Source organism: Nerophis lumbriciformis, linkage group LG26 (assembly GCF_033978685.3).
Source record: "Nerophis lumbriciformis linkage group LG26, RoL_Nlum_v2.1, whole genome shotgun sequence".
Taxonomy (NCBI): Eukaryota; Metazoa; Chordata; class Actinopteri; order Syngnathiformes; family Syngnathidae; genus Nerophis; species Nerophis lumbriciformis.
In genome coordinates this window covers 4488996-4515000 of record NC_084573.2, presented here as the reverse complement: position 1 = coordinate 4515000, position 26005 = coordinate 4488996, and the positions used below count along the sequence as shown (strand labels likewise).

At 35.7% G+C, this 26005-nt stretch overlaps 1 protein-coding gene across 5 annotated transcripts in view; it reads left to right on the top strand.

Moving 5' to 3' along the window:
- Positions 1 to 26005, top strand: part of numb (NUMB endocytic adaptor protein) — a 195699-nt gene that overhangs the window by 131939 nt on the left and 37755 nt on the right. For 3 of the 5 annotated variants that reach the window (XM_061987632.2, XM_072916160.1, XM_061987631.2), the window contains exon 4: positions 12567 to 12599. The exons of the other annotated variants lie outside the window; for them this stretch is intronic. In XM_061987632.2, the coding sequence (XP_061843616.2) occupies positions 12567 to 12599 (33 nt within the window). The remainder of the gene's footprint in view (positions 1 to 12566; positions 12600 to 26005) is intronic. 5 annotated transcript variants of the gene reach the window in all.

Here is a 26005-nt window from a genome sequence, read left to right as displayed (position 1 = left end):
CTCATTTGTACCCGTGATCTTGTCCTTTCGGTCATAACCCAAGGTTCAAGGTTCAAGGTTCAACTTTATTGTCCCCGTGGGGAAATTTGTCTTGGGCACAGTGCATCGTTGCTTTCTTAACATACCCAAAAACAACAGAACAAAAACACAAGCACAGACACAACCACAACCAGACAACTAACATGCCCAACCAGTCTACATGTGCTTTGTGGACTTGGAGAAGGCATTCGACCGTGTACCCCGGGAAGTCCTGTGGGGAGTGCTCAGAGAGTATGGGGTAACGGACTGTCTTATTGTGGCAGTTCGCTCCCTGTATGATCAGTGTCAGAGCTTGGTCCGCATTGCCGGCAGTAAGTCGGACACGTTTCCAGTGAGGGTTGGACTCCGCCAAGGCTGCCTTTTGTCACCGATTCTGTTCATAACTTTTATGGACAGAATTTGTAGACGCAGTCAGGGCGTTGAGGGGATCTGGTTTGGTGGCTGCAGGATTAGGTCTCTGCTATTTGCAGATGATGTGGTCCTGATGGCTTCCTCTGGCCAAGATCTTCAGCTCTCGCTGGATCGGTTCGCAGCCGAGTGTGAAGCGACTGGGATGGGAATCAGCACCTCCAAGTCCGAGTCCATGGTTCTCTCCCGGAAAAGGGTGGAGTGCCATCTCCGGGTTGGGGAGGAGATATTGCCCCAAGTGGAGGAGTTCAAGTACCTCGGAGTCTTGTTCACGAGTGGGGGAAGAGTGGATCGTGAGCTCGACAGGCGGATCGGTGCGGCATCTTCAGTAATGCGGACGCTGTATCGATCCGTTGTGGTGAAGAAGGAGCTGAGCCGGAAGGCAAAGCTCTCGATTTACCGGTCGATCTACGTTCCCATCCTCACCTATGGTCATGAGCTTTGGGTCATGACCGAAAGGACAAGATCACGGGTACAAGCGGCCGAAATGAGTTTCCTCCGCCGAGTGGCGGGGCTCTCCCTTAGAGATAGGGTGAGAAGCTCTGTCATTCGGGGGGAGCTCAAAGTAAAGCCGCTGCTCCTCCACATCGAGAGGAGCCAGATGAGGTGGTTCGGGCATCTGGTCAGGATGCCACCCGAACGCCTCCCTAGGAAGGTGTTTCGGGCACGTCCGACCGGTAGGAGGCCACGGGGAAGACCCAGGACACGCTGGGAAGACTATCTCTCCCGGCTGGCCTGGGAACGCCTCGGGATCCCCCGGGAGGAGCTGGACGAAGTGGCTGGGGAGAGGGAAGTCTGGGCTTCCCTGCTTAAGCTGCTGCCCCCGCGACCCGACCTCGGATAAGCGGAAGAAGATGGATGGATGGATGGATGGATGGATGGATGGATGGAACATGGAGCTTGATAGACATAGGTGGCACTTTGATGTAGGCATAAAATCTACAGTATGGAGATAAAGATAAAGTACCAATGTGCATTGCACTAGAGCTCATGGATAAAGTGCTTAGTTCTAAAGTGCTATGTGCTAAAGTGCTATGTGCTAAAAAAGTGCTAACCTATGTATTAAAATTCTATTGCACATTGTTGGTCAGCTTAATGGAGGCTGGGACAAATGATAATTTAAGGCGGTTAAATTTGCATAGTGGGACCCGGAGCCTTCTCCCTGATGGCAGGGTTCCATATTCAGGAAAGAGTGGATGTTGTGAGTTGGAAATAATTTTCTTAGCTTTTTTCCTAACTGCCTGCTCATAGATGCTCTGTATAGGCTCATATTCTTTCCTCTTTACGATTTTCATTGCCGTTTTATGCATGTCGGCCAGTTTGCTTTTTAGCTTAACGGTTAGGTTGCCAAACCATGAGGTGATCCCGTATCTAATGATGCTCTCTACAATGGCACGGTAGAAAATCATCATGATGTGGCTGCTTACGCCGTACAATCTTAATCTTCGCAAAAAATATAGCCTCTGTTGCAGTCTATTGCACAGTTTGTCAATATGTGAGAGAAGATTATCAATATGAACTCCTAAATATTTATATGAGGATACCTGGGTGATTTCCTGATTTTTGATGACCACTGGCTCATGGTCAGTCACTTTCCTCGGATCCAAAACCATTTCCTGTGTCTTGGTCACATTTAAAATAAGATGGTTGGTATCACACCACCTAATAAATAGGTCTATCTCGTCTTGGTACACAGAGGGGTCCGTATCCTTGTGTAGAAGGCTTAGGAGCACGGTATCGTCCGCAAATTTCACCAAAGCTCATGACCATAGGTGAGGATGGGAACGTAGATCGACCGGTATATTGAGAGCTTTGCCTTCCGGCTCAGCTCCTTCTTCACCACAACGGATCGATACAGCGTCCGCATTACTGAAGACGCCGCACCGATCCGCCTGTCGATCTCACCATCCACTCTTCCCTCACTCGTGAACAAGACTCCGAGGTACTTGAACTCCTCCACTTGGGGCAGGAACTCCTCCCCAACCCGGAGATGAAACTCCACCCTTTTCCCGGCGAGAACCATGGACTCGGACTTGGAGGTGCTGATTCTCATCCCAGTCGCTTCACACTCGGCTGCGAACCGATCCAGCGAGAGCTGAAGATCCTGGCCAGATGAAGCCATCAGGACCACATCATCTGCAAAAGGCAGAGACCTAATCCTGCAGCATCCCCTCAACGCCTTGACTGCGCCTAGAAACTCTGTCCATAAAAGTTATGAACAGAATGGGTGACAAAGGGCAGCCTTGGCGGAGTCCAACCCTCAAGCTCTGACACTGATCATACAGGGAGCGGACCGCCACAATCAGACAGTCCGATACCCCATACTCTCTGAGCACTCCCCACAGGACTTCCCGAGGGACACGGTCTAATGCCTTCTCCAAGTCCACAAAGCACATGTAGACTGGTTGGGCAAACTCCCATGCACCCTCGAGGACCCTGCCGAGAGTATAGAGCTGGTCCACAGTTCCACGACCAGGACACTGTTCCACCTGAATCCGAGGTTCGACAATCCGGCGTAGCCTCCTCTCCAGTACACCCGAATAGACCTTACCAGGAAGGCTGAGGATTAGAGATTGAGGGTGCTTTATTTTGTTGTTGTTTTTTAGGTTCTTTCCTTCCTGCCCAGAGAGCTCTTTCACATTCATGCCTTCACAAACTAAAATATTGTTTTGTTTTTTTGATGCTGTTTTATATTGTTCTGTTTGTGGTGTGACCCCAAACCACAACTAACTCCTGGGTGCTATCGCCGCCACCAGGGTCTGCACGTCCGTGTGCCACCCGCACTAACTTATGAGGGGCCGTTAGGGACATTATTCAGAATTACCTCTTACATACACTACTGAAATGCTCTCACACAAACAACTGAAATCTTTTTCTTTTATACACACTACTGAAACACTTATAAACACTACTGAAATGCTCTTACATACACTACTGAAATGCTCTTATAAATACTACTGAAACACTCTTATAAACACTACTGAAACACTCTTACATACACTACTGAAACACTCTTATAAACACTACTGAAATGCTCTTACATACACTACTGAAACACTCTTATAAACACTACTGAAATGCTCTTACATACACTACTGAAGCACTCTTATAAACACTACTGAAATGCTCTTACATATACTACTGAAACACTCTTATAAACACTACTGAAACACTTATAAACACTACTGAAACATTCTTACATACACTACTGAAACACTCTTATAAACACTACTGAAACATTCTTACATACACTACTGAAACACTCTTATAAACACTACTGAAACATTCTTACATACACTACTGAAACACTCTTATAAACACTACTGAAACATTCTTACATACACTACTGAAACACTCTTATAAACACTACTGAAATGTTTTTGTCTCACGCACACACACACACGCACACACACCTGGAATTATCTTTCACTAGTATGTATAAACGGATTTCACCTGTATATGTAAGAGCATTTCAGTAGTGTTTATAAGAGTGTTTCAGTAGTGTATGTAAGAGTGTTTCAGTAGTGTTTATAAGAGTGTTTCAGTAGTGTATGTAAGAGCATTTCAGTAGTGTTTATAAGAGTGTTTCAGTAGTGTATGTAAGAGTGTTTCAGTAGTGTTTATAAGAGTGTTTCAGTAGTGTGTATAAAAGAAAAACATTTCAGTTGTTTGTGAGAGCATTTCAGTAGTGTATGTAAGAGCATTTCAGTAGTGTTTATAAGAGTGTTTCAGTAGTATATGTAAGAGCATTTCAGTAGTGTTTATAAGAGTGTTTCAGTAGTGTATGTAAGAGTGTTTCAGTAGTGTTTATAAGAGTGTTTCAGCAGTATTTATAAGAGCATTTCAGTAGTGTATGTAAGAGCATTTCAGTAGTGTTTATAAGAGTGTTTCAGTAGTATATGTAAGAGCATTTCAGTAGTGTTTATAAGAGTGTTTCAGTAGTGTATGTAAGAGTGTTTCAGTAGTGTTTATAAGAGTATTTCAGTAGTATTTATAAGAGCATTTCAGTAGTGTATGTAAGAGCATTTCAGTAGTGTTTATAAGAGTGTTTCAGTAGTATATGTAAGAGCATTTATGTAGTGTTTATAAGAGTGTTTCAGTAGTATTTATAAGAGCATTTCAGTAGTGTATGTAAGAGCATTTCAGTAGTGTTTATAAGAGTGTTTCAGTAGTGTGTATAAAAGAAAAACATTTCAGTTGTTTATGTGAGAGCATTTCAGTAGTGTATGTAAGAGCATTTCAGTAGTGTTTATAAGAGTGTTTCAGTAGTGTATGTAAGAGTGTTTCAGTAGTGTTTATAAGAGTGTTTCAGTAGTATTTATAAGAGCATTTCAGTAGTGTATGTAATAGTGTTTCAGTAGTGTAGGTAAGAGCATTTCAGTAGTGTATGTAAGAGCATTTCAGTAGTGTTTATAAGAGTGTTTCAGTAGTGTAGGTAAGAGCATTTCAGTAGTATTTATAAGAGCATTTCAGTAGTGTATGTAAGAGCATTTCAGTAGTGTTTATAAGAGTGTTTCAGTAGTATATGTAAGAGCATTTCAGTAGTGTTTATAAGAGTGTTTCAGTAGTGTATGTAAGAGCATTTCAGTAGTGTTTATAAGAGTGTTTCAGTAGTGTATGTAAGAGTGTTTCAGTAGTGTTTATAAGAGTGTTTCAGTAGTGTATGTAAGAGCATTTCAGTAGTGTTTATAAGAGTGTTTCAGTAGTGTATGTAAGAGCATTTCAGTAGTGTTTATAAGAGTGTTTCAGTAGTGTCTGTAAGAGCATTTCAGTAGTGTTTATAAGAGTGTTTCAGTAGTGTATGTAAGAGCATTTCAGTAGTGTTTATAAGAGTTTTTCAGTAGTGTATGTAAGAGTGTTTCAGTAGTGTTTATAAGAGTGTTTCAGTAGTATATGTAAGAGCATTTCATTAGTGTTTATAAGAGTGTTTCAGTAGTATTTATAAAAGCATTTCAGTAGTGTATGTAAGAGCATTTCAGTAGTGTTTATAAGAGTGTTTCAGTAGTATATGTAAGAGCATTTCATTAGTGTTTATAAGAGTGTTTCAGTAGTATTTATAAGAGCATTTCAGTAGTGTATGTAAGAGCATTTCAGTGGTGTTTATAAGAGTGTTTCAGTAGTATATGTAAGAGCATTTCAGTAGTGTTTATAGGAGTGTTTCAGTAGTGTATGTAAGAGTGTTTCAGTAGTGTTTATAAGAGTGTTTCAGTAGTGTATGTAAGAGCATTTCAGTAGTGTTTATAAGAGTGTTTCAGTAGTGTGTATAAAAGAAAAAGATTTCAGTTGTTTATGTGAGAGCATTTCAGTAGTGTATGTAAGAGGTAATTCTGAATAATGTCCCTAACGGCCCCTCATACTAACTGGCTCACTGGGTATGACTCCGCCATGTTGGTTAACACGTTCATGCATTACCACGGAGCTTCCAGTGCCGTCCCCTCCCAGGCTGTGTAACAGGAGCAGGGTGGCACTCCTCCTCATGGCTTACCGGGAGGAGAGGGAGGGCCGAGGGATTAAGACTAGCCTGAGTCTGGTTTATTGTTTGGCGGTCTAAATTTGCTCACAGGTCCGACTGGAAGTGAACCCAGACTGTCGGAAACCACATTTATCAGATGCGAGGGAGTCTGGATTCAGCATTACAGTGGAACCTCTGAAGTCCACCACCACTGAGGTTACACAATTTGGAATCCGACCAATGGCTCTGAGAAAAAATATTATATACTTATCTTGTTTACGGAATAGGTTGTATTCAGTCACGTGTTTTGTTGTACGGTTTTAGTATAGTACCACCATACTAATGCATCGTTTTCCGTACTATATCGTCTCTGAAACGTACCGGTCCTGCACCCTCCCGCGCCCGTGTCGAAGTCACGTTGTGTTATTACTGGTTTTACGAGCATGTTCGGCAGCGCACACACACGGAGTACTTACAAGCAGACACAGTGTGTAGACAGAAAAGGGAGAATGGACGCATTTTGGCTTAAAAACTAACAATAAAGGTGAAGTTATAACACTGTAACACACTCAGGAAGAGGTGCTTTAAGACATGGCTAGCTAGCTAGCGGCTAACATCCATCCACAGTGTTTTAGCTACTTCTAAATCATTAATCCTGGTCTCCATGGCGACAAATAAAGTATGTTTCTTACAAGTAAACAAGGCTTAGCTAAACATGCTTCACTACACACCGTAGCTCACCGGCGTCAAAATGTAAACTAACACCATGAGTGGATCTACACCTGACATCCACTGTAATGATATCAAGTATAGGCACGTATCGAGTCGATACTACTATGATTACATCGATATTTTCTTTCGTTTTTTTTAAATGTATATTATGTTTATAAAGTCAGTAAATATGTCCCTGGACACATGAGGACTTTGAATATGACCAATGTATGATCCTGTAACTACTTGGTATCGGATCAATACCTAAATTTGTGGTATCATCCAAAACTAATGTAAAGTATCAACGAAGAGAAGAATAAGTGATTATTACATTTTAGCAGAAGTGTAGATAGAACATGTTAAAACAGAAAGTAAGCCGATATTAACAGTAAATGAACAAGTAGATTACCGTATTTTCCGCACCATAAGGCGCCCTGGGTTATAAGCCGCGCCTTCAATGAACGGCATATTTCAAAACTTTGTCCACCTATAAGCCGCCCCGTGTTGTAAGCCGCATCTAACTGCGCTAAAAGAATGTCAAAAAAACAGTCAAATAGGTCAGTCAAACTTTAATAATATATTAAAACCAGCGTGATGTGGGCGCGCATGGAGTCGTATATCAACATGGACGGAGCTGCGTGAAAAAAGCCACCCGGCCTCTTCGCGTAAACTTAAACTTACCTTAACCACTCGCTCATCTTTTCTTCATCCATCCCTTCGAGTTAGCTTTTATGATGACGCCGGCTGGAAAGGTCTCTTTTGGCAAGGTCTTCCTTTTGAATATCACCATGGGTGGAAGTTTCTGGCCATTAGCATGGCAAGCTAGAACCACAGTGAAGGATGCCTTCTCATTCCCTGTGGTGCGAATATTCACCGTACGTGCTCCCGTTGTATCCACAGTGCGGTTCACAGGAATATCAGTTGCTGTGAAATTGTAATCCGTGTGCGGATGGAGAGATTGCGTCTTTTCATGAACCGGATCCCTGTCGCTTAGTAGGAGCCATTTTGTGGTCTTTACAGATGTAAACACACAAAGGAAATGAAACGTACGGTAATATCCGCGCGCTTTTTCTTCTTCTACGCGGGCGGGTGGTTGCTTACAGTAGAAGAAGAAGCGCTTCCTGTTCTATGGGGGCGGGTGCTTACCTTGGCGGTTGCTTGCGTAGAAGAAGAAGCGCTTCCTGTTCTACGGGGAAAAAAGATGGCGGCTGTTTACCGTAGTTACGAGACCGAAACTTTATGAAAATGAATCTTAATATTAATCCATATATAAAGCGCACCGGGTTATAAGGCACACTGTCAGCTTTTGAGTAAATTTGTGGTTTTTAGGTGCGCCTTATAGTGCGGAAAATACGGTAATAATACATTTTTTTACAGTTTGTCCCTCATAATAATAGGTGTATAAATGACACAATATGTTACTGCATAGACTAATTAGGAGTCTTTGTTTGTTTACTTACTACTAAAAGACAAGTTGTCTGGTATGTTCACTATTTTATTTTAGGACTAAATTACAATAATAAACTTACTTAAGATTGTTTTTTTTCAAATAAAGCCAATAATTACATTTTTTGTAGTCCCCTTTATTTAGAAAAGTATCGAAATACATTTTGGTACCGGTACCAAAATATTGGTATCGGGACAACACTAGCACACTGTCGATTTTAGGGAAAATTCAAGAATTTTTAGTGTGCCTTGTTGATTAACATTGGCCAACGCAGTGTTTTTCAACCACTGTGCGCCGTGAGATACAGTCTGGTGTGCCGTGGGAAATTATGTAATTTAAAATGTTTTTTTAGTTAAAAAAAAAAAACATAACAGCCTTCTGAAAATGAAAGAACACTGATGAAAAATATATTTTGTTGAGATACAAAAAAATCCAGTGGTACCGCTCCCGATACCACTGGATTTTTTTTTTGGTGGTGGTTCCTCTCTTTAAGAAGGGGAACCGGAGGGTGTGTTCTAACTATCGTGGGATCACACTCCTCAGCCTTCCCGGTAAGGTCTATTCAGGTGTACTGGAGAGGAGGCTACGCCGGATAGTCGAACCTCGGATTCAGGAGGAACAGTGTGGTTTTCGTCCTGGTCGTGGAACTGTGGACCAGCTCTATACTCTCGGCAGGGTCCTTGAGGGTGCATGGGAGTTTGCCCAACCAGTCTACATGTGCTTTGTGGACTTGGAGAAGGCATTCGACCGTGTCCCTCGGGAAGTCCTGTGGGGAGTGCTCAGAGAGTATGGGGTATCGAACTGTCTGATTGTGGCAGTCCGCTCCCTGTATGATCAGTGCCAGAGCTTGGTCCGCATTGCCGGCAGTAAGTCGGACACGTTTCCAGTGAGGGTTGGACTCCGCCAAGGCTGCCCTTTGTCACCCATTCTGTTCATAACTTTTATGGACAGAATTTCTAGGCGCAGTCAAGGCGTTGAGGGGATTCGGTTTGGTGGCTGCAGGATTAGGTCTCTGCTTTTTGCAGATGATGTGGTCCTGATGGCTTCATCTGGCCAGGATCTTCAGCTCTCACTGGATCGGTTCGCAGCTGAGTGTGAAGCGACTGGGATGAGAATCAGCACCTCCAAGTCCGAGTCCATGGTTCTCTCCCGGAAAAGGGTGGAGTGCCATCTCCGGGTTGGGGAGGAGATCTTGCCCCAAGTGGAGGAGTTCAAGTACCTCGGAGTCTTGTTCACGAGTGGGGGAAGAGTGGATGGTGAGATCGACAGGCGGATCGGTGCGGCGTCTTCAGTAATGCGGACGCTGTATCGATCCGTTGTGGTGAAGAAGGAGCTGAGCCGGAAGGCAAAGCTCTCAATTTACCGGTCGATCTACGTTCCCATCCTCACCTATGGTCATGAGCTTTGGGTTATGACCGAAAAGACAAGATCACGGGTACAAGCGGCCGAAATGAGTTTCCTCCGCCGGGTGGCGGGGCTCTCCCTTAGAGATAGGGTGAGAAGCTCTGCCATCCGGGAGGAGCTCAAAGTAAAGCCGCTGCTCCTCCACATCGAGAGGAGCCAGATGAGGTGGTTCGGGCATCTGGTCAGGATGCCACCCGAACGTGGCATCCTGGTGTTTAGGGCACGTCCCACCGGTAGGAGGCCGCGGGGAACGCCTCAGGGTCCCACAGGAAGAGCTGGACGAAGTGGCTGGGGAGAGGGAAGTCTGGGCTTCCCTGCTTAGGCTGCTGCCCCCGCGACCCGACCTCGGATAAGCGGAAGAAGATGGATGGATGGATGGACAAAAAAATCCAATTCACTTTATTTATATAGCACATTTAAACAACAAAAATGTTTCCAAAGTGCTGCACAAAAATATTAAAAACAAGATTCAAATACGGCCTGTCCAGGGTGTACCCCGCCTTCCGCCCGAATGCAGCTGAGATAGGCTCCAGCACCCCCCGCGACCCTGAAAGGGACAAGCGGTTGAAAATGGATGGATATTTTCACCTAATTGGTCAAAAAAATATTTTTTCCCAAACCAATAAATATAACTTGCCAATAATGTGATGTGTAGAGTGTCTGTGCTGTATTTTTCAACCACTGTTTCACTGTGCCGTGAGATACAGTCTGGTGTGCCGTGGGAGATTGTCTAATTTTACCTATTTGGGTTAAAAATATTTTTTGCAAAGCAGTACCGTATTTTCCGCACTATTAGCCGCACCTAAAAACCACAAATTTACTCAAAAGCTGACAGTGCGGCTTATAACCCGGTGCGCTTTATATATGGATTAATATTAAGATTCATTTTCATAAAGTTTCGGTCTCGCAACTACGGTAAACAGCCGCCATCTTTTTTCCCCGTAGAAGAGGAAGTGCTTCTTCTTCTACGCAAGCAACCGCCAAGGTAAGCACCCGCCCCCATAGAACAGGAAGCGCTTCTTCTTCTACTGTAAGCAACCACCCGCCCGCGTAGAAGAAGAAGAAGCGCGCGGATATTACGTTTCATTTCCTGTGTGTGTTTACATCTGTAAAGACCACAAAATGGCTCCTACTAAGCGACAGGGATCCGGTTCATGAAAAGACGCAATCTCTCCATCCGCACACGGACTACTATTTCACAGCAACTGCCTAAAGACTTTCAAGAAAAGCTGGCTACTTTCCGTGCATATTGTAAAAACAAGATAGCTGAAAAAAAGATCCGGCCAGAGAACATTATCAACATGGACGAGGTTCCACTGACTTTTGATATTCCTGTGAACCGCACTGTGGATACAACGGGAGCACGTACGGTGAATATTCGCACCACAGGGAATGAGAAGTCATCCTTCACTGTGGTTCTAGCTTGCCATGCTAATGGCCAGAAACTTCCACCCATGGTGATATTCAAAAGGAAGACCTTGCCAAAAGAGACCTTTCCAGCCGGCGTCATCATAAAAGCTAACTCGAAAGGATGGATGGATGAAGAAAAGATGAGCGAGTGGTTAAGGTAAGTTTACGCGAAGAGGCCGGGTGGCTTTTTTCACGCAGCTCCGTCCATGTTGATATACGACTCCATGCGCGCCCACATCACGCTGGTTTTTAATATATTATTAAAGTTTGACTGACCTATCTGACTGTTTTTTTGACATTCCTTTAGCGCAGTTAGATGCGGCTTATAACACGGGGCGGCTTATAGGTGGACAAAGTTTTGAAATATGCCGTTCATTGAAGGCGCGGCTTATAACCCAGGGCGCCTTATGGTGCGGAAAATACGGTAATTATAGTCAGAAAATGATGTGTTGTTGTTGAGTGTCGGTGCTGTCTAGAGCTCGGCAGAGTAACCGTGTAATACTCTTCCATATCAGTAGGTGGCAGCAGGTAGCTAATTGCTTTGTAGATGTCAAAAACAGCGGGAGGCAGTGTGCAGGTAAAAAGGTGGCTAATGTTTAAACCAAAAATAAACAAGAGGCGAGTGTCCCTAAGAAAAGGCATTGAAGCTTAGGGAAGGCTATGCAGAACCAAACTAAAACTGAACTGGCTACAAAGTAAACAAAAACAGAATGCTGGACAACAGCAAAGACTTACTGTGGAGCAAAGACGGCGTCCACAATGTACATCCCAACATGACATGACAATCAACAATGTCCACACAAAGAAGGATTAAAAACAACTGAAATTTTCTTGATTGCTAAAACAAAGTAGATGCGGGAAATATCGCTCAAAGGAAAATACCAAAAAAAGAAAAAAAAGCGCAAGACAAGAAGTGAAACACTACACACAGGAAAACAGCAAAAAAGTCCAAATAAGTCAGGGTGTAATGTGACAGGTGGTGACAGTACACCTACTTTGAGACAAGAGCTATATTGATGCATGCTTGGTTATGCTTTAAAGTCATATCCAACGACTTTTTACTGTCAACTGAGATTTATTTTTTAATGATGTCTGCTGGTGGTGTGTCTCCGTATTTTTTCAATGCAAAAAATGTGCCTTGGCTCAAAAAAGGTTGAAAAACAGTGCTCTAACTACATATGTTTACACTTGTATGACCAGTATAACATGAACCTAAATGGGTGACAGTCAGTAATAATAATTGACATCTCCTTCATTTACTGTGGCAGAATTTGTTTCCAAATCGAAGCATCCCATAATTGTTAGTGTTGGAGCTCTACTGTAGTTTTGTGTTCATAAAAATGACCTTGGTGGAAGTTGTTTTCTACCTAGAGTGTTGTTTGTTGAGGACTCCTGGAGTGGTTGATCCATCCATCCATCCATGGCGTGGACATGGAAGAGATGAATGGACTTCCCGTGTGGTGCTACTAACTAACTGTAATCACCAATCTCTCCCATTAAAGTGTGTGTCGTAACACTCACTCACTCACAGCTTCACCCGCAGTAAATCAACAATAAAACAACCCAATCAACCCCCCCTCCCCCTCATGTAGTCTCCATACAATTGTAGACCCTCCAGGTAACATTGTCATACTTTGTTCCTACCCCCCTATCTGCCCACCACCCTCCTTTTTTGTTTGTTTTTACCATTTTCAGGACAGGAAATTCTTCAAAGGATTCTTTTCCAAAGTAAGTTGCTCATTTGTGTTGCTGAGTGTCTTCTTCTTGAAGTTTTGTCGTCACTTTCCCTTCTCTCACCTAACACGTCACCCTTGGATGAGACCGGAGGGAACACACCAACACACTGGGGGGGTTCACTGATGCATGGTTAGGTTGAAGGTGTGTGTGTGCGTGTGTGTGTGTGTGTGTGTGTGTGTGTGTGTGTGTGTGTGTGTGTGTGTGTGTGTGTGTGTGTGTGCTCTTGTATTTCTGTCCTTCTTAAGACACAAAGAAGGAAAAGTAGCTTCCATATGAGGAGGTGTGAACAAGTTAATAGAGAGCCAAATACTAGAGTCTGTGAACATTGCTCCAAAGTCAGGATTTTTTTGTTGATTTAATGTGCATACAAAAGAAAAACATTGCAAAGGCAGCAATATATGATAAAACAAGACGGCAGCTAAAGAACAATTTCTCATATTATTTTTGTTTATGTAATATTGCAATGTTTTCTCGTAAAATTATTAATTTTTTATGTAAAATTATTAATTTTTTATGTAAAATTATTAATTTTTTATGTAAAATTATTAATTTTTTATGTAAAATTATTAATTTTTAGCGTAATTTTTAAAGTAAAATTATGACTTAATTTTTGCCAAGTAAAATTCCGATTGTTATTATAATATTGCCAAAATTTTAAAGTTTAAAATTGGGAACAATTTCTCATATTCTCTCTGTTTCTGTAATTTTCTCGTAAAATTATTACTTTTTTATCTAAAAAAATTACTTTTTAATGCAAAATGGTGACATTTGTGGTATAAAATTCTGACTTTCATCACAATATTGCCAATTGTTTTTCTGTTTTTGTAAAACAGTGACATTTTTTGAGTAAAATTATGACTTTTGTCATAATTTTTGCCAAGTAAAATTCCAATTATTATTATAATATTGCCAACATTTTAAGGTTTTCTCATAAAGTTGTGACTTTTGTCGAGTAAAATGACGACTCTTTTCATAAAATGGCCAAAATGTTAAGCTTTTCTTGTAAAATTGCGACTGTTATTGAGTAAAATTCCAACTTTTATCATTATATTGCACAAATGTTCAGTTTTTTCTTGTAAAATTTTTACTTGCGTCAAGTAATATTACGACCTATATTATAATACTCAAGTTAGGCATTTTTCGGAGGTCTCAAGAAGGTGACAAATACAAGAATGTGTGTGTGTGTGTGTGTGTGTGTGTGTGTGTGTGTGTGTGTGTGTGTGTGTGTGTGTGTGTGTGTGTGTGTGTGTTCTTGTATTTCTGTGATTCTTGAGACACCAAGAAGGAAAAGTAGCTTCCATATGAGGAGGTGTGAACAAGTGATGACATAAATCATGGTCCCAATAACATAATAGAGAGCCAAATACTAGAGTCTGTGAACATTGCTCCAAAGTCAGGATTTTTGTTGTTGATTTAATGTGCATACAAAAGTAAACATTGACAGGTGCAAAGGCAGCAATATATGATAAAACAAGACGGCACCTAAAGAAGAAGAATTTCTCATGTTATTTTTGTTTATGTAATATTGCAATGTTTTCTCGTAAAATTATTACTTTTTTATGTAAAATTATTACTTTTTAGCGTAATTTTTAAAGTAAAATTTTAACTTAATTTTTGCCAAGTAAAATTCCGATTGTTATTATAATATTGCCAACATTTTAAAGTTTAAAATTGGGACAATTTCTCATATTCTCTCTGTTTCTGTAATATTGCAATATTTTCTCATAAAATTATTGCTTTTTTATGTAAAAGTGTTACTTTTTAATGCAAAATGGTGACATTTGTCATTAAAAATCTGACTTTTATCACATTATTGCCAATTGTTTTTCTGTTTTTGTAAAACAGTGAAATTTTTTGACTAAGATTATTACTTTTTAGCGTAATTTTTAAAGTAAAATTATAACTTAATTTTTGCTAAATAAAATTCCAAGTGTTATTATAATATTGCCAAAATTTTAAAGTTTAAAATTGGGAACAATTTCTCATATTCTCTCTGTTTCTGTAATATTGCAATACTTTCTCGTAAAATTATTACTTTTTTATGTAAAAGTATTACTTTTTAAATGCAAAATGGTGACATTTGTCATATACAATTCTGACTTTTATCACAATATTGCCAATTGTTTTTCTGTTTTTGTAAAACAGTGACATTTTTTGAGTAAAATTATGACTTTTGTCATAATTTTTGCCAAGTAAAATTCCAATTATTATTACAATATTGCCAACATTTTAAGGTTTTCTCATAAAATTGTGACTTTTGTCAAATAAAATTACGACTCTTTTCATAAAATTGCCAAAATGTTAAGCTTTTCTTGTAAAATTGCGACTGTTATTGAGTAAAATTCCAACTTTTATCATAATGTTGCACAAATGTTCAGTTTTTCTTGTAAAATGTTGACTTGCGTTGAGTAAAATTACGACTTTTATCATAATACTAGAGGTAGGCATTTTTTGGAGGAAGAAGAATGTGTGTGTGTGTGTGTGTGTGTGTGTGTGTGTGTGTGTGTGTGTGTGTGTGTGTGTGTGTGTGTGTGTGTGTGTGTGTGTGTGTGCGTGTGTGTGTGCGTGTGTGTGTGTGTGCGCTTGTATTTCTGCCCTTCTTGAGACACCAAGAAAGAAAAGTAGCTTCCATATGAGGAGGTGTGAACAAGTTAATAGAGAGCCAAATACTAGAGTCTGTGAACATTGCTCCAAAGTCAGGATTTTTTTTGGTTGATTTAATGTGCATACAAAAGTAAACATTGCAAAGGCAGCAATATATGATAAAACAAGACGGCAGCTAAAGAAGAACAATTTCTCATATTATTTTTGTTTATGTAATATTGCAATGTTTTCTCGTAAAATGATTACTTTTGTATGTAAAATTATTACTTTTTAGCGTAATTTTTAAAGTAAAATTATTACTTAATTTTTGCCAAGTAAAATTCCGATTGTTATTATAATATTGCCAACATTTTAAAGTTTAAAATTGGGAACAATTTCTCATATTCTCTCTGTTTCTGTAATATTGCAATATTTTCTCGTACAATTATTGCTTTTTTATGTAAAAGTGTTACTTTTTAATGCAAAATAGTGACATTTGTGGTACAAAATTCTGACTTTTATCACAATATTGTCAATTGTTTTTCTATTTTTGTAAAACAGTGAAATTTTTTTGAGTAAAATGATGACTTTTGTCATAATTTTTGCCAAGTAAAATTCCAATTATTATTATAATATTGCCAACATTTTAAGGTTTTCTCATAAAATTGTGACTTTTGTCAAATAAAATTACGACTCTTTTCATAAAATTGCCAAAATTTTAAGCTTTTCTTGTAAAATTGCGACTGTTATTGAGTAAAATTCCAACTTTTATCATAATGTTGCACAAATGTTCAGTTTTTCTTGTAAAATGTTGACTTGTGTTGAGTAAAATTACGACTTTTATTATAATACTAGAGGTAAGCATTTTTCGGAGGAAGAAGAATGTGTGTGTGTGTGTGTGTGTGTGTGTGTGTGTGTGTGTGTGTGTGTGTGTGTGTGTGTGTGTGTGTGTGTGTGTGTGTGTGTGTGTGCTCTTGTATTTCTGTCCTTCTTGAGACACCAAGAAGGAAAAGTAGCTTCCATATGAGGAGGTGTGAACAAGTGATGACATAAATCATGGTCCCAATAACATAATCGAGAGCCAAATACTAGAGTCTGTGAACATTGCTCCAAAGTCAGGATTTTTTTGTTGATTTAATGTGCATGCAAAAGTAAACATTGACAGGTGCAAAGGCAGCAATATATGATAAAACAAGACGGCAGCTAAAGAAGAACAATATCTCATATTATTTTTGTTTATGTGATATTGCAATGTTTTCTCGTAAAATTCTTACTTTTTTATGTAAAATTATTACTTTTTAGCGTAATTTTTAAAGTAAAATTTTAACTTAATTTTTGCCAAGTAAAATTCCGATTGTTATTATAATATTGCCAACATTTTAAAGTTTAAAATTGGGAACAATTTCTCATAATTTCTCTGTTTCTATAATATTTATTGAAATTTTTTTTCCGTAAAATTATGACTTTCTTATGTAAAAGTATTACTTTTTAATGCAAAATGGTGACATTTGTCATATAAAATTCTGACTTTTATCATAATATTGCCAATTGTTTTTCTGTTTTTGTAAAACAGTGAAATTTTTTGAGTAAAATGGTGACTTTTGTCATAATTTTTGCCAAGTAAAATTCCAATTATTATTATAATATTGCCAACATTTTAAGGTTTTCTCATAAAATTGTGACTTTTGTCAAATAAAATTACGACTCTTTTCATAAAATTGCCAAAATTTTAAGCTTTTCTTGTAAAATTGCGACTGTTATTGAGTAAAATTCCAACTTTTATCATAATGTTGTTGCACAAATGTTCAGTTTTTCTTGTAAAATGTTGACTTGCGTTGAGTAAAATTACGACTTTTATCATAATACTAGAGGTAGGCATTTTTCGGAGGAAGAAGAATGTGTGTGTGTGTGTGTGTGTGTGTGTGTGTGTGTGTGTGTGTGTGTGTGTGTGTGTGTGTGTGTGTGTGTGTTCTTGTATTTCTGTCCTTCTTAAGACACAAAGAAGGAAAAGTAGCTTCCATATGAGGAGGTGTGAACAAGTGATGACATAAATCATGGTCCCAATAACATAATAGAGAGCCAAATACTAGAGTCTGTGAACATTGCTCCAAAGTCAGGATTTTTTTGTTGATTTAATGTGCATACAAAAGTAAACATTGCAAAGGCAGCAATATATGATAAAACAAGACGGCAGCTAAAGAAGAACAATTTCTCATTTTATTTTTGTTTATGTAATATTGCAATGTTTTCTCATAAAATTATTACTTTTTTATGTAAAATTATTACTTTTTAGCGTAATTTTTAAAGTAAAATTTTAACTTAATTTTTGCCAAGTAAAATTCCGATTGTTATTATAATATTGCCAACATTTTAAAGTTTAAAATTGGGAACAATTTCTCATATTCTCTCTGTTTCTGTAATATTGCAATATTTTCTCGTAAAATTATTGCTTTTTTATGTAAAAGTGTTACTTTTTAAAGCAAAATGGTGACATTTGTCATATAAAATTCTGACTTTTATCACAATATTGCCAATTGTTTTTCTGTTTTTGTAAAACAGTGAGTAAAATTATGACTTTTGTCATAATTTTTGCCAAGTAAAATTCCAATTATTATTATAATATTGCCAACATTTTAAGGTTTTCTCATAAAGTTGTGACTTTTGTCGAGTAAAATGACGACTCTTTTCATAAAATGGCCAAAATGTTAAGCTTTTCTTGTAAAATTGCCACTGTTATTGAGTAAAATTCCAACTTTTATCATTATATTGCACAAATGTTCAGTTTTTTCTTGTAAAATTTTGACTTGCGTCAAGTAAAATTACGACCTATATTATAATACTCAAGTTAGGCATTTTTCGGAGGTCTCAAGAAGATGACAAATACAAGAATGTGTGTGTGTGTGTGTGTGTGTGTGTGTGTGTGTGTGTGTGTGTGTGTGTGTTCTTGTATTTCTGTCCTTCTTGAGACACCAAGAAGGAAAAGTAGCTTCCATATGAGGAGGTGTGAACAAGTGATGACATAAATCATGGTCCCAATAACATAATAGAGAGCCAAATACTAGAGTCTGTGAACATTGCTCCAAAGTCAGGATTTTTTTGTTGATTTAATGTGCATACAAAAGTAAACATTGACAGGTGCAAAGGCAGCAATATATGATAAAACAAGACGGCAGCTAAAGAAGAACAATTTCTCATATTCTCTCTGTTTCTGTAATATTGCAATGTTTTCTCGTAAAATTATTACTTTTTTATGTAAAATTATTACTTTTTAAAGTAAAATTTTTTACTTAATTTTTGCCAAGTAAAATTCCGATTGTTACTATAATATTGCCAACATTTTAAAGTTTAAAATTGGGAACAATTTCTCATATTCTCTCTGTTTCTGTAATATTGCAATATTTTCTCGTAAAATTATTACTTTTTTATGTAAAAGTATTACTTTTTAATGCAAAATGGTGACATTTGTGGTATAAAATTCTGACTTTTATCACAATATTGCCAATTGTTTTTCTGTTTTTGTAAAACAGTGACATTTTTTGAGTAAAATTATGACTTTTGTCATAATTTTGCCAAGTAAAATTCTGATTATCATTATAATATTGCCAACATTTTAAGGTTTTCTCATAAAATTTTGACTTTTGTCGAGTAAAATGTCGACTCGTTTCATAAAATTGCCAAAATGTTAAGCTTTTCTTGTAAAATTGCCACTGTTATTGAGTAAAGAAGAACAATTTCTCATATTATTTTTGTTTATGTAATATTGCAATGTTTTCTCGTAAAATTATTACTTTTTTATGTAAAATTATTACTTTTTAGCGTAATTTTTAAAGTAAAATGATAACTTAATTTTTGCCAAGTAAAATTCCGATTGTTACTATAATATTGCCAACATTTTAAAGTTTAAAATTGGGAACAATTTCTCATATTCTCTCTGTTTCTGTAATATTGCAATATTTTCTCGTAAACTTATTGCTTTTTTATGTAAAAGTGTTACTTTTTAATGCAAAATGGTGACATTTGTGGTATAAAATTCTGACTTTTATCACAATATTGCCAATTGTTTTTCTGTTTTTGTAAAACTGAAATTTTTTGAGAAAAATTATGACTTTTGTCATAATTTTTGCCAAGTAAAATTCCAATTATTATTATAATATTGCCAACATTTTAAGGTTTTCTCATAAAATTTTGACTTTTGTCGAGTAAAATGTCGACTCGTTTCATAAAATTGCCAAAATGTTAAGCTTTTCTTGTAAAATTGCCACTGTTATTGAGTAAAGAAGAACAATTTCTCATATTATTTTTGTTTATGTAATATTGCAATGTTTTCTCGTAAAATTATTACTTTTTTATGTAAAATTATTACTTTTTAGCGTAATTTTTAAAGTAAAATGATAACTTAATTTTTGCCAAGTAAAATTCCGATTGTTATTATAATATTGCCAACATTTTAAAGTTTAAAATTGGGAACAATTTCTCATATTCTCTCTGTTTTTGTAATATTTATTGCAATTTTTTTTTCGTAAAATTATTACTTTCTTATGTAAAAGTATTACTTTTTAATGCAAAATGGTGACATTTGTCGTATAAAATTCAGACTTTTATCACAATATTGCCAATTGTTTTTCTGTTTTTGTAAAACAGTGACATTTTTTGAGTAAAATTATGACTTTTGTCATAATTTTGCCAAGTAAAATTCCGATTATTATTATAATATTGCCAACATTTTAGGGTTTTCTCATAAAATTGTGACTTTTGTCAAATAAAATTACGACTCTTTTCATAAAATTGCCAAAATGTTAAGCTTTTCTTGTAAAATTGCCACTGTTATTGAGTAAAATTCCAACTTTTATCATAATATTGCACAAATGTTCAGTTTTTCTTGTAAAATGTTGACTTGCGTTGAGTAAAATTACGACTTTTATCATAATACTAGAGGTAGGCATTTTTCGGAGGAAGAAGAATGTGTGTGTGTGTGTGTGTGTGTGTGTGTGTGTGTGTGTGTGTGTGTGTGTGTGTGTGTGTGTGTGTGTGTGTGTGTGTGTGTGTGTGTGTATTTCTGCCCTTCTTGAGACACCAAGAAAGAAAAGTAGCTTCAATATGAGGAGGTGTGAACAAGTTAATAGAGAGCCAAATACTAGAGTCTGTGAACATTGCTCCAAAGTCAGGATTTTTTTTGTTGATTTAATGTGCATACAAAAGTAAACATTGCAAAGGCAGCAATATATGATAAAACAAGACGGCAGCTAAAGAACAATTTCTCATATTATTTTTGTTCATGTAATATTGCAATGTTTTCTCGTGAAAGTATTACTTTTTTTATGTAAAATTATTACTTTTTAGCGTAATTTTTAAAGTCAAATTATAACTTAATTTTTGCCAAGTAAAATTCCGATTGTTATCATAATTTTGCCAAAATTTTAAAGTTTAAAATTGGGAACAATTTCTCATATTCTCTCTGTTTCTGTAATATTGCAATATTTTCTCGTAAAATTATTACTTTTTTATCTAAAAGTATTACTTTTAAATGCAAAATGGTGACATTTGTGGTACAAAATTCTGACTTTTATCACAATATTGTCAATTGTTTTTCTATTTTTGTAAAACAGTGAAATTTTTTTGAGTAAAATTATGACTTTTGTCATAATTTTTGCCAAGTAAAATTCGGATTATTATTATAATATTGCCAACATTTTAAGGTTTTCTCATAAAATTGTGACTTTAGTCAAATAAAATTACGACTCTTTTCATTAAATTGCCAAAATGTTAAGCTTTTCTTGAAAAATTGCGACTGTTATTGAGTAAAATTCCAACTTTTATCATAATGTTGCACAAATGTTCAGTTTTTCTTGTAAAATGTTGACTTGCGTTGAGTAAAATTACGACTTTTATCATAATACTAGAGGTAGGCATTTTTCGGAGGAAGAAGAATGTGTGTGTGTGTGTGTGTGTGTGTGTGTGTGTGTGTGTGTGTGTGTGTGTGTGTGTGTGTGTGTGTGTGTGTGTGTGTGTGTGCGCGCGCGCGCTTGTATTTCTGCCCTTCTTGAGACACCAAGAAGGAAAAGTAGCTTCCATATGAGGAGGTGTGAACAAGTTAATAGAGAGCCAAATACTAGAGTCTGTGAACATTGCTCCAAAGTCAGGATATTTTTTGGTTGATTTAATGTGCATACAAAAGTAAACATTGACAGGTGCAAAGGCAGCAATATATGATAAAACAAGACGGCAGCTAAAGAAGAACAATTTCTCATATTATTTTTGTTTATGTAATATTGCAATGTTTTCTCGTAAAATTATTACTTTTTTATGTAAAATTATTACTTTTTAGCGTAATTTTTAAAGTAAAATTATAGCTTAATTTTTGCCAAGTAAAATTCCGATTGTTATTATAATATTGCCAACATTTTAAAGTTTAAAATTGGGAACAATTTCTCATATTCTCTCTGTTTCTGTGATATTGCAATATTTTCTCGTAAAATTATTACTTTTTTATGTAAAAGTATTACTTTTTAATGCAAAATGGTGACATTTGTGGTATAAAATTCTGACTTTTATCACAATATTGCCAATTGTTTTTCTGTTTTTGTAAAACAGTGAGTAAAATTATGACTTTTGTCATCATTTTTGCCAAGTAAAATTCCGATTATTATTATAATATTGCCAACATTTTAAGGTTTTCTCATAAAGTTGTGACTTTTGTCGAGTAAAATGACGACTCTTTTCATAAAATGGCCAAAATGTTAAGCTTTTCTTGTAAAATTGCCACTGTTATTGAGTAAAGAAGAACAAGTTCTCATATTATTTTTGTTTATGTAATATTGCAATGTTTTCTCGTAAAATTATTACTTTTTTATGTAAAATTATTACTTTTTAGCGTAATTTTTAAAGTAAAATTATAACTTAATTTTTGCCAAGTAAAATTCCGATTGTTATAATATTGCCAACATTTTAAAGTTTAAAATTGGGAACAATTTCTCATATTCTCTCTGTTTCTGTAATATTGCAATATTTTCTCTTAAAATTATTACTTTTTTATGTAAAAGTGTTACTTTTTAATGCAAAATGGTGACATTTGTCATATAAAATTCTGACTTTTATCACAATATTGCCAATTGTTTTTCTGTTTTTGTAAAACAGTGAGTAAAATTATGACTTTTGTCATAATTTTTGCCAAGTAAAATTCCGATTATTATTATAATATTGCCAACATTTTAAGGTTTTCTCATAAAGTTGTGACTTTTGTCGAGTAAAATGACGACTCTTTTCATAAAATGGCCAAAATGTTAAGCTTTTCTTGTAAAATTGCCACTGTTATTGAGTAAAGAAGAACAAGTTCTCATATTATTTTTGTTTATGTAATATTGCAATGTTTTCTCGTAAAATTATTACTTTTTTATGTAAAATTATTACTTTTTAGCGTAATTTTTAAAGTAAAATTATAACTTAATTTTTGCCAAGTAAAATTCCGATTGTTATAATATTGCCAACATTTTAAAGTTTAAAATTGGGAACAATTTCTCATATTCTCTCTGTTCCTGTAATATTGCAATATTTTCTCGTTAAATTATTGCTTTTTTATGTAAAAGTGTTACTTTTTAATGCAAAATGGTGACATTTGTGGTATAAAATTCTGACTTTTATCACAATATTGCCAATTGTTTTTCTGTTTTTGTAAAACAGTGAGTAAAATTATGACTTTTGCCATAATTTTGCCAAGTAAAATTCCGATTATTATTATAATATTGCCAACATTTTAAGATTTTCTCATAAAGTTGTGACTTTTGTCGAGTAAAATGACGACTCTTTTCATAAAATGGCCAAAATGTTAAGCTTTTCTTGTAAAATTGCCACTGTTATTGAGTAAAATTCCAACTTTTATCATAATGTTGCACAAATGTTCAGTTTTTCTTGTAAAATTTTGACTTGCGTCAAGTAAAATTACGACCTATATTATAATACTCAAGGTAGGCATTTTTCGGAGGTCTCAAGAAGGTGACAAATACAAGAATGTGTGTGTGTTTGCGTGTGTGTGTGTGTGTGTGTGTGTGTGTGTGTGTGTGTGTGTGTGTGTGTGTGTGTGTGTTCTTGTATTTCTGTCCTTCTTGAGACACCAAGAAGGAAAAGTAGCTTCCATATGAGGAGGTGTGAACAAGTGATGACATAAATCATGGTCCCAATAACATAATAGAGAGCCAAATACTAGAGTCTGTGAACATTGCTCCAAAGTCAGGATTTTTTTGTTGATTTAACGTGCATACAAAAGTAAACATTGCAAAGGCAGCAATATATGATAAAACAAGACGGCACCTAAAGAAGAACAATTTCTCATATTATTTTTGTTTATGTAATATTGCAATGTTTTCTCGTAAAATTATTAATTTTTTATGTAAAATTATTACTTTTTAGCGTAATTTTTAAAGTAAAATTTTAACTTAATTTTTGCCAGGTAAAATTCCGATTGTTATTATAATATTGCCAACATTTTAAAGTTTAAAATTGGGAACAATTTCTCATATTCTCTCTGTTTCTGTAATATTGCAATATTTTCTCGTAAAATTATTACTTTTTTTATGTAAAAGTATTACTTTTTAATGCAAAATGGTGACATTTGTGGTACAAAATTCTGACTTTTATCACAATATTGTCAAATGTTTTTCTGTTTTTGTCAAACAGTGACATTTTTTGAGTAAAATTATGACTTTTGTCATAATTTTTGCCAAGTAAAATTCCAATTATTATAATATTGCCAACATTTTAAGGTTTTCTCATAAAATTGTGACTTTTGTCAAATCAAATTACGACTCTTTTCATAAAATTGCCAAAATATTAAGCTTTTCTTGTAAAATTGCGACTGTTATTGAGTAAAATTTCAACTTTTATCATAATGTTGCACAAATGTTCAGTTTTTCTTGTAAAATTTTGACTTGCGTTCAGTAAAATTACGACTTTTATCATAATACTAGAGGTAGGCATTTTTCGGAGGAAGAAGAATGTGTGTGTGTGTGTGTGTGTGTGTGTGTGTGTGTGTGTGTGTGTGTGTGTGTGTGTGTGTGTGTGTGTGTGTGTGTGTGTGTGTGTGTGTGTGTTCGTTCTTGTATTTCTGTCCTTCTTAAGACACAAAGAAGGAAAAGTAGCTTCCATATGAGGAGGTGTGAACAAGTGATGACATAAATCATGGTCCCAATAACATAATAGAGAGCCAAATACTAGAGTCTGTGAACATTGCTCCAAAGTCAGGATTTTTTTGTTGATTTAATGTGCATACAAAAGTAAACATTGCAAAGGCAGCAATATATGATAAAACAAGACGGCAGCTAAAGAAGAACAATTTCTCATATTATTTTTGTTTATGTAATATTGCAATGTTTTCTCGTAAAATTATTACTTTTTTATGTAAAATTATTACTTTTTAGCGTAATTTTCAAAGTAAAATTATAACTTAATTTTTGCCAAGTAAAATTCCGATTGTTATTATAATATTGCCAACATTTTAAAGTTTAAAATTGGGAACAATTTCTCATATTCTCTCTGTTTCTGTAATATTGCAATATTTTCTCGTAAAATTATTACTTTTTTATGTAAAAGTGTTACTTTTTAATGCAAAATGGTGACATTTGTCATTAAAAATCTGACTTTTATCACAATATTGCCAATTGTTTTTCTGTTTTTGTAAAACAGTGACATTTTTTGACTAAGATTATTACTTTTTAGCGTAATTTTTAAAGTAAAATTATAACTTAATTTTTGCTAAATAAAATTCCAATTGTTATTATAATATTGCCAAAATTTTAAAGTTTAAAATTGGGAACAATTTCTCATATTCTCTCTGTTCCTGTAATATTGCAATATTTTCTCGTTAAATTATTGCTTTTTTATGTAAAAGTGTTACTTTTTAATGCAAAATGGTGACATTTGTGGTATAAAATTCTGACTTTTATCACAATATTGCCAATTGTTTTTCTGTTTTTGTAAAACAGTGAGTAAAATTATGACTTTTGCCATAATTTTGCCAAGTAAAATTCCGATTATTATTATAATATTGCCAACATTTTAAGATTTTCTCATAAAGTTGTGACTTTTGTCGAGTAAAATGACGACTCTTTTCATAAAATGGCCAAAATGTTAAGCTTTTCTTGTAAAATTGCCACTGTTATTGAGTAAAATTCCAACTTTTATCATAATGTTGCACAAATGTTCAGTTTTTCTTGTAAAATTTTGACTTGCGTCAAGTAAAATTACGACCTATATTATAATACTCAAGGTAGGCATTTTTCGGAGGTCTCAAGAAGGTGACAAATACAAGAATGTGTGTGTGTTTGCGTGTGTGTGTGTGTGTGTGTGTGTGTGTGTGTGTGTGTGTGTGTGTGTGTGTGTGTGTGTGTTCTTGTATTTCTGTCCTTCTTGAGACACCAAGAAGGAAAAGTAGCTTCCATATGAGGAGGTGTGAACAAGTGATGACATAAATCATGGTCCCAATAACATAATAGAGAGCCAAATACTAGAGTCTGTGAACATTGCTCCAAAGTCAGGATTTTTTTGTTGATTTAACGTGCATACAAAAGTAAACATTGCAAAGGCAGCAATATATGATAAAACAAGACGGCACCTAAAGAAGAACAATTTCTCATATTATTTTTGTTTATGTAATATTGCAATGTTTTCTCGTAAAATTATTAATTTTTTATGTAAAATTATTACTTTTTAGCGTAATTTTTAAAGTAAAATTTTAACTTAATTTTTGCCAGGTAAAATTCCGATTGTTATTATAATATTGCCAACATTTTAAAGTTTAAAATTGGGAACAATTTCTCATATTC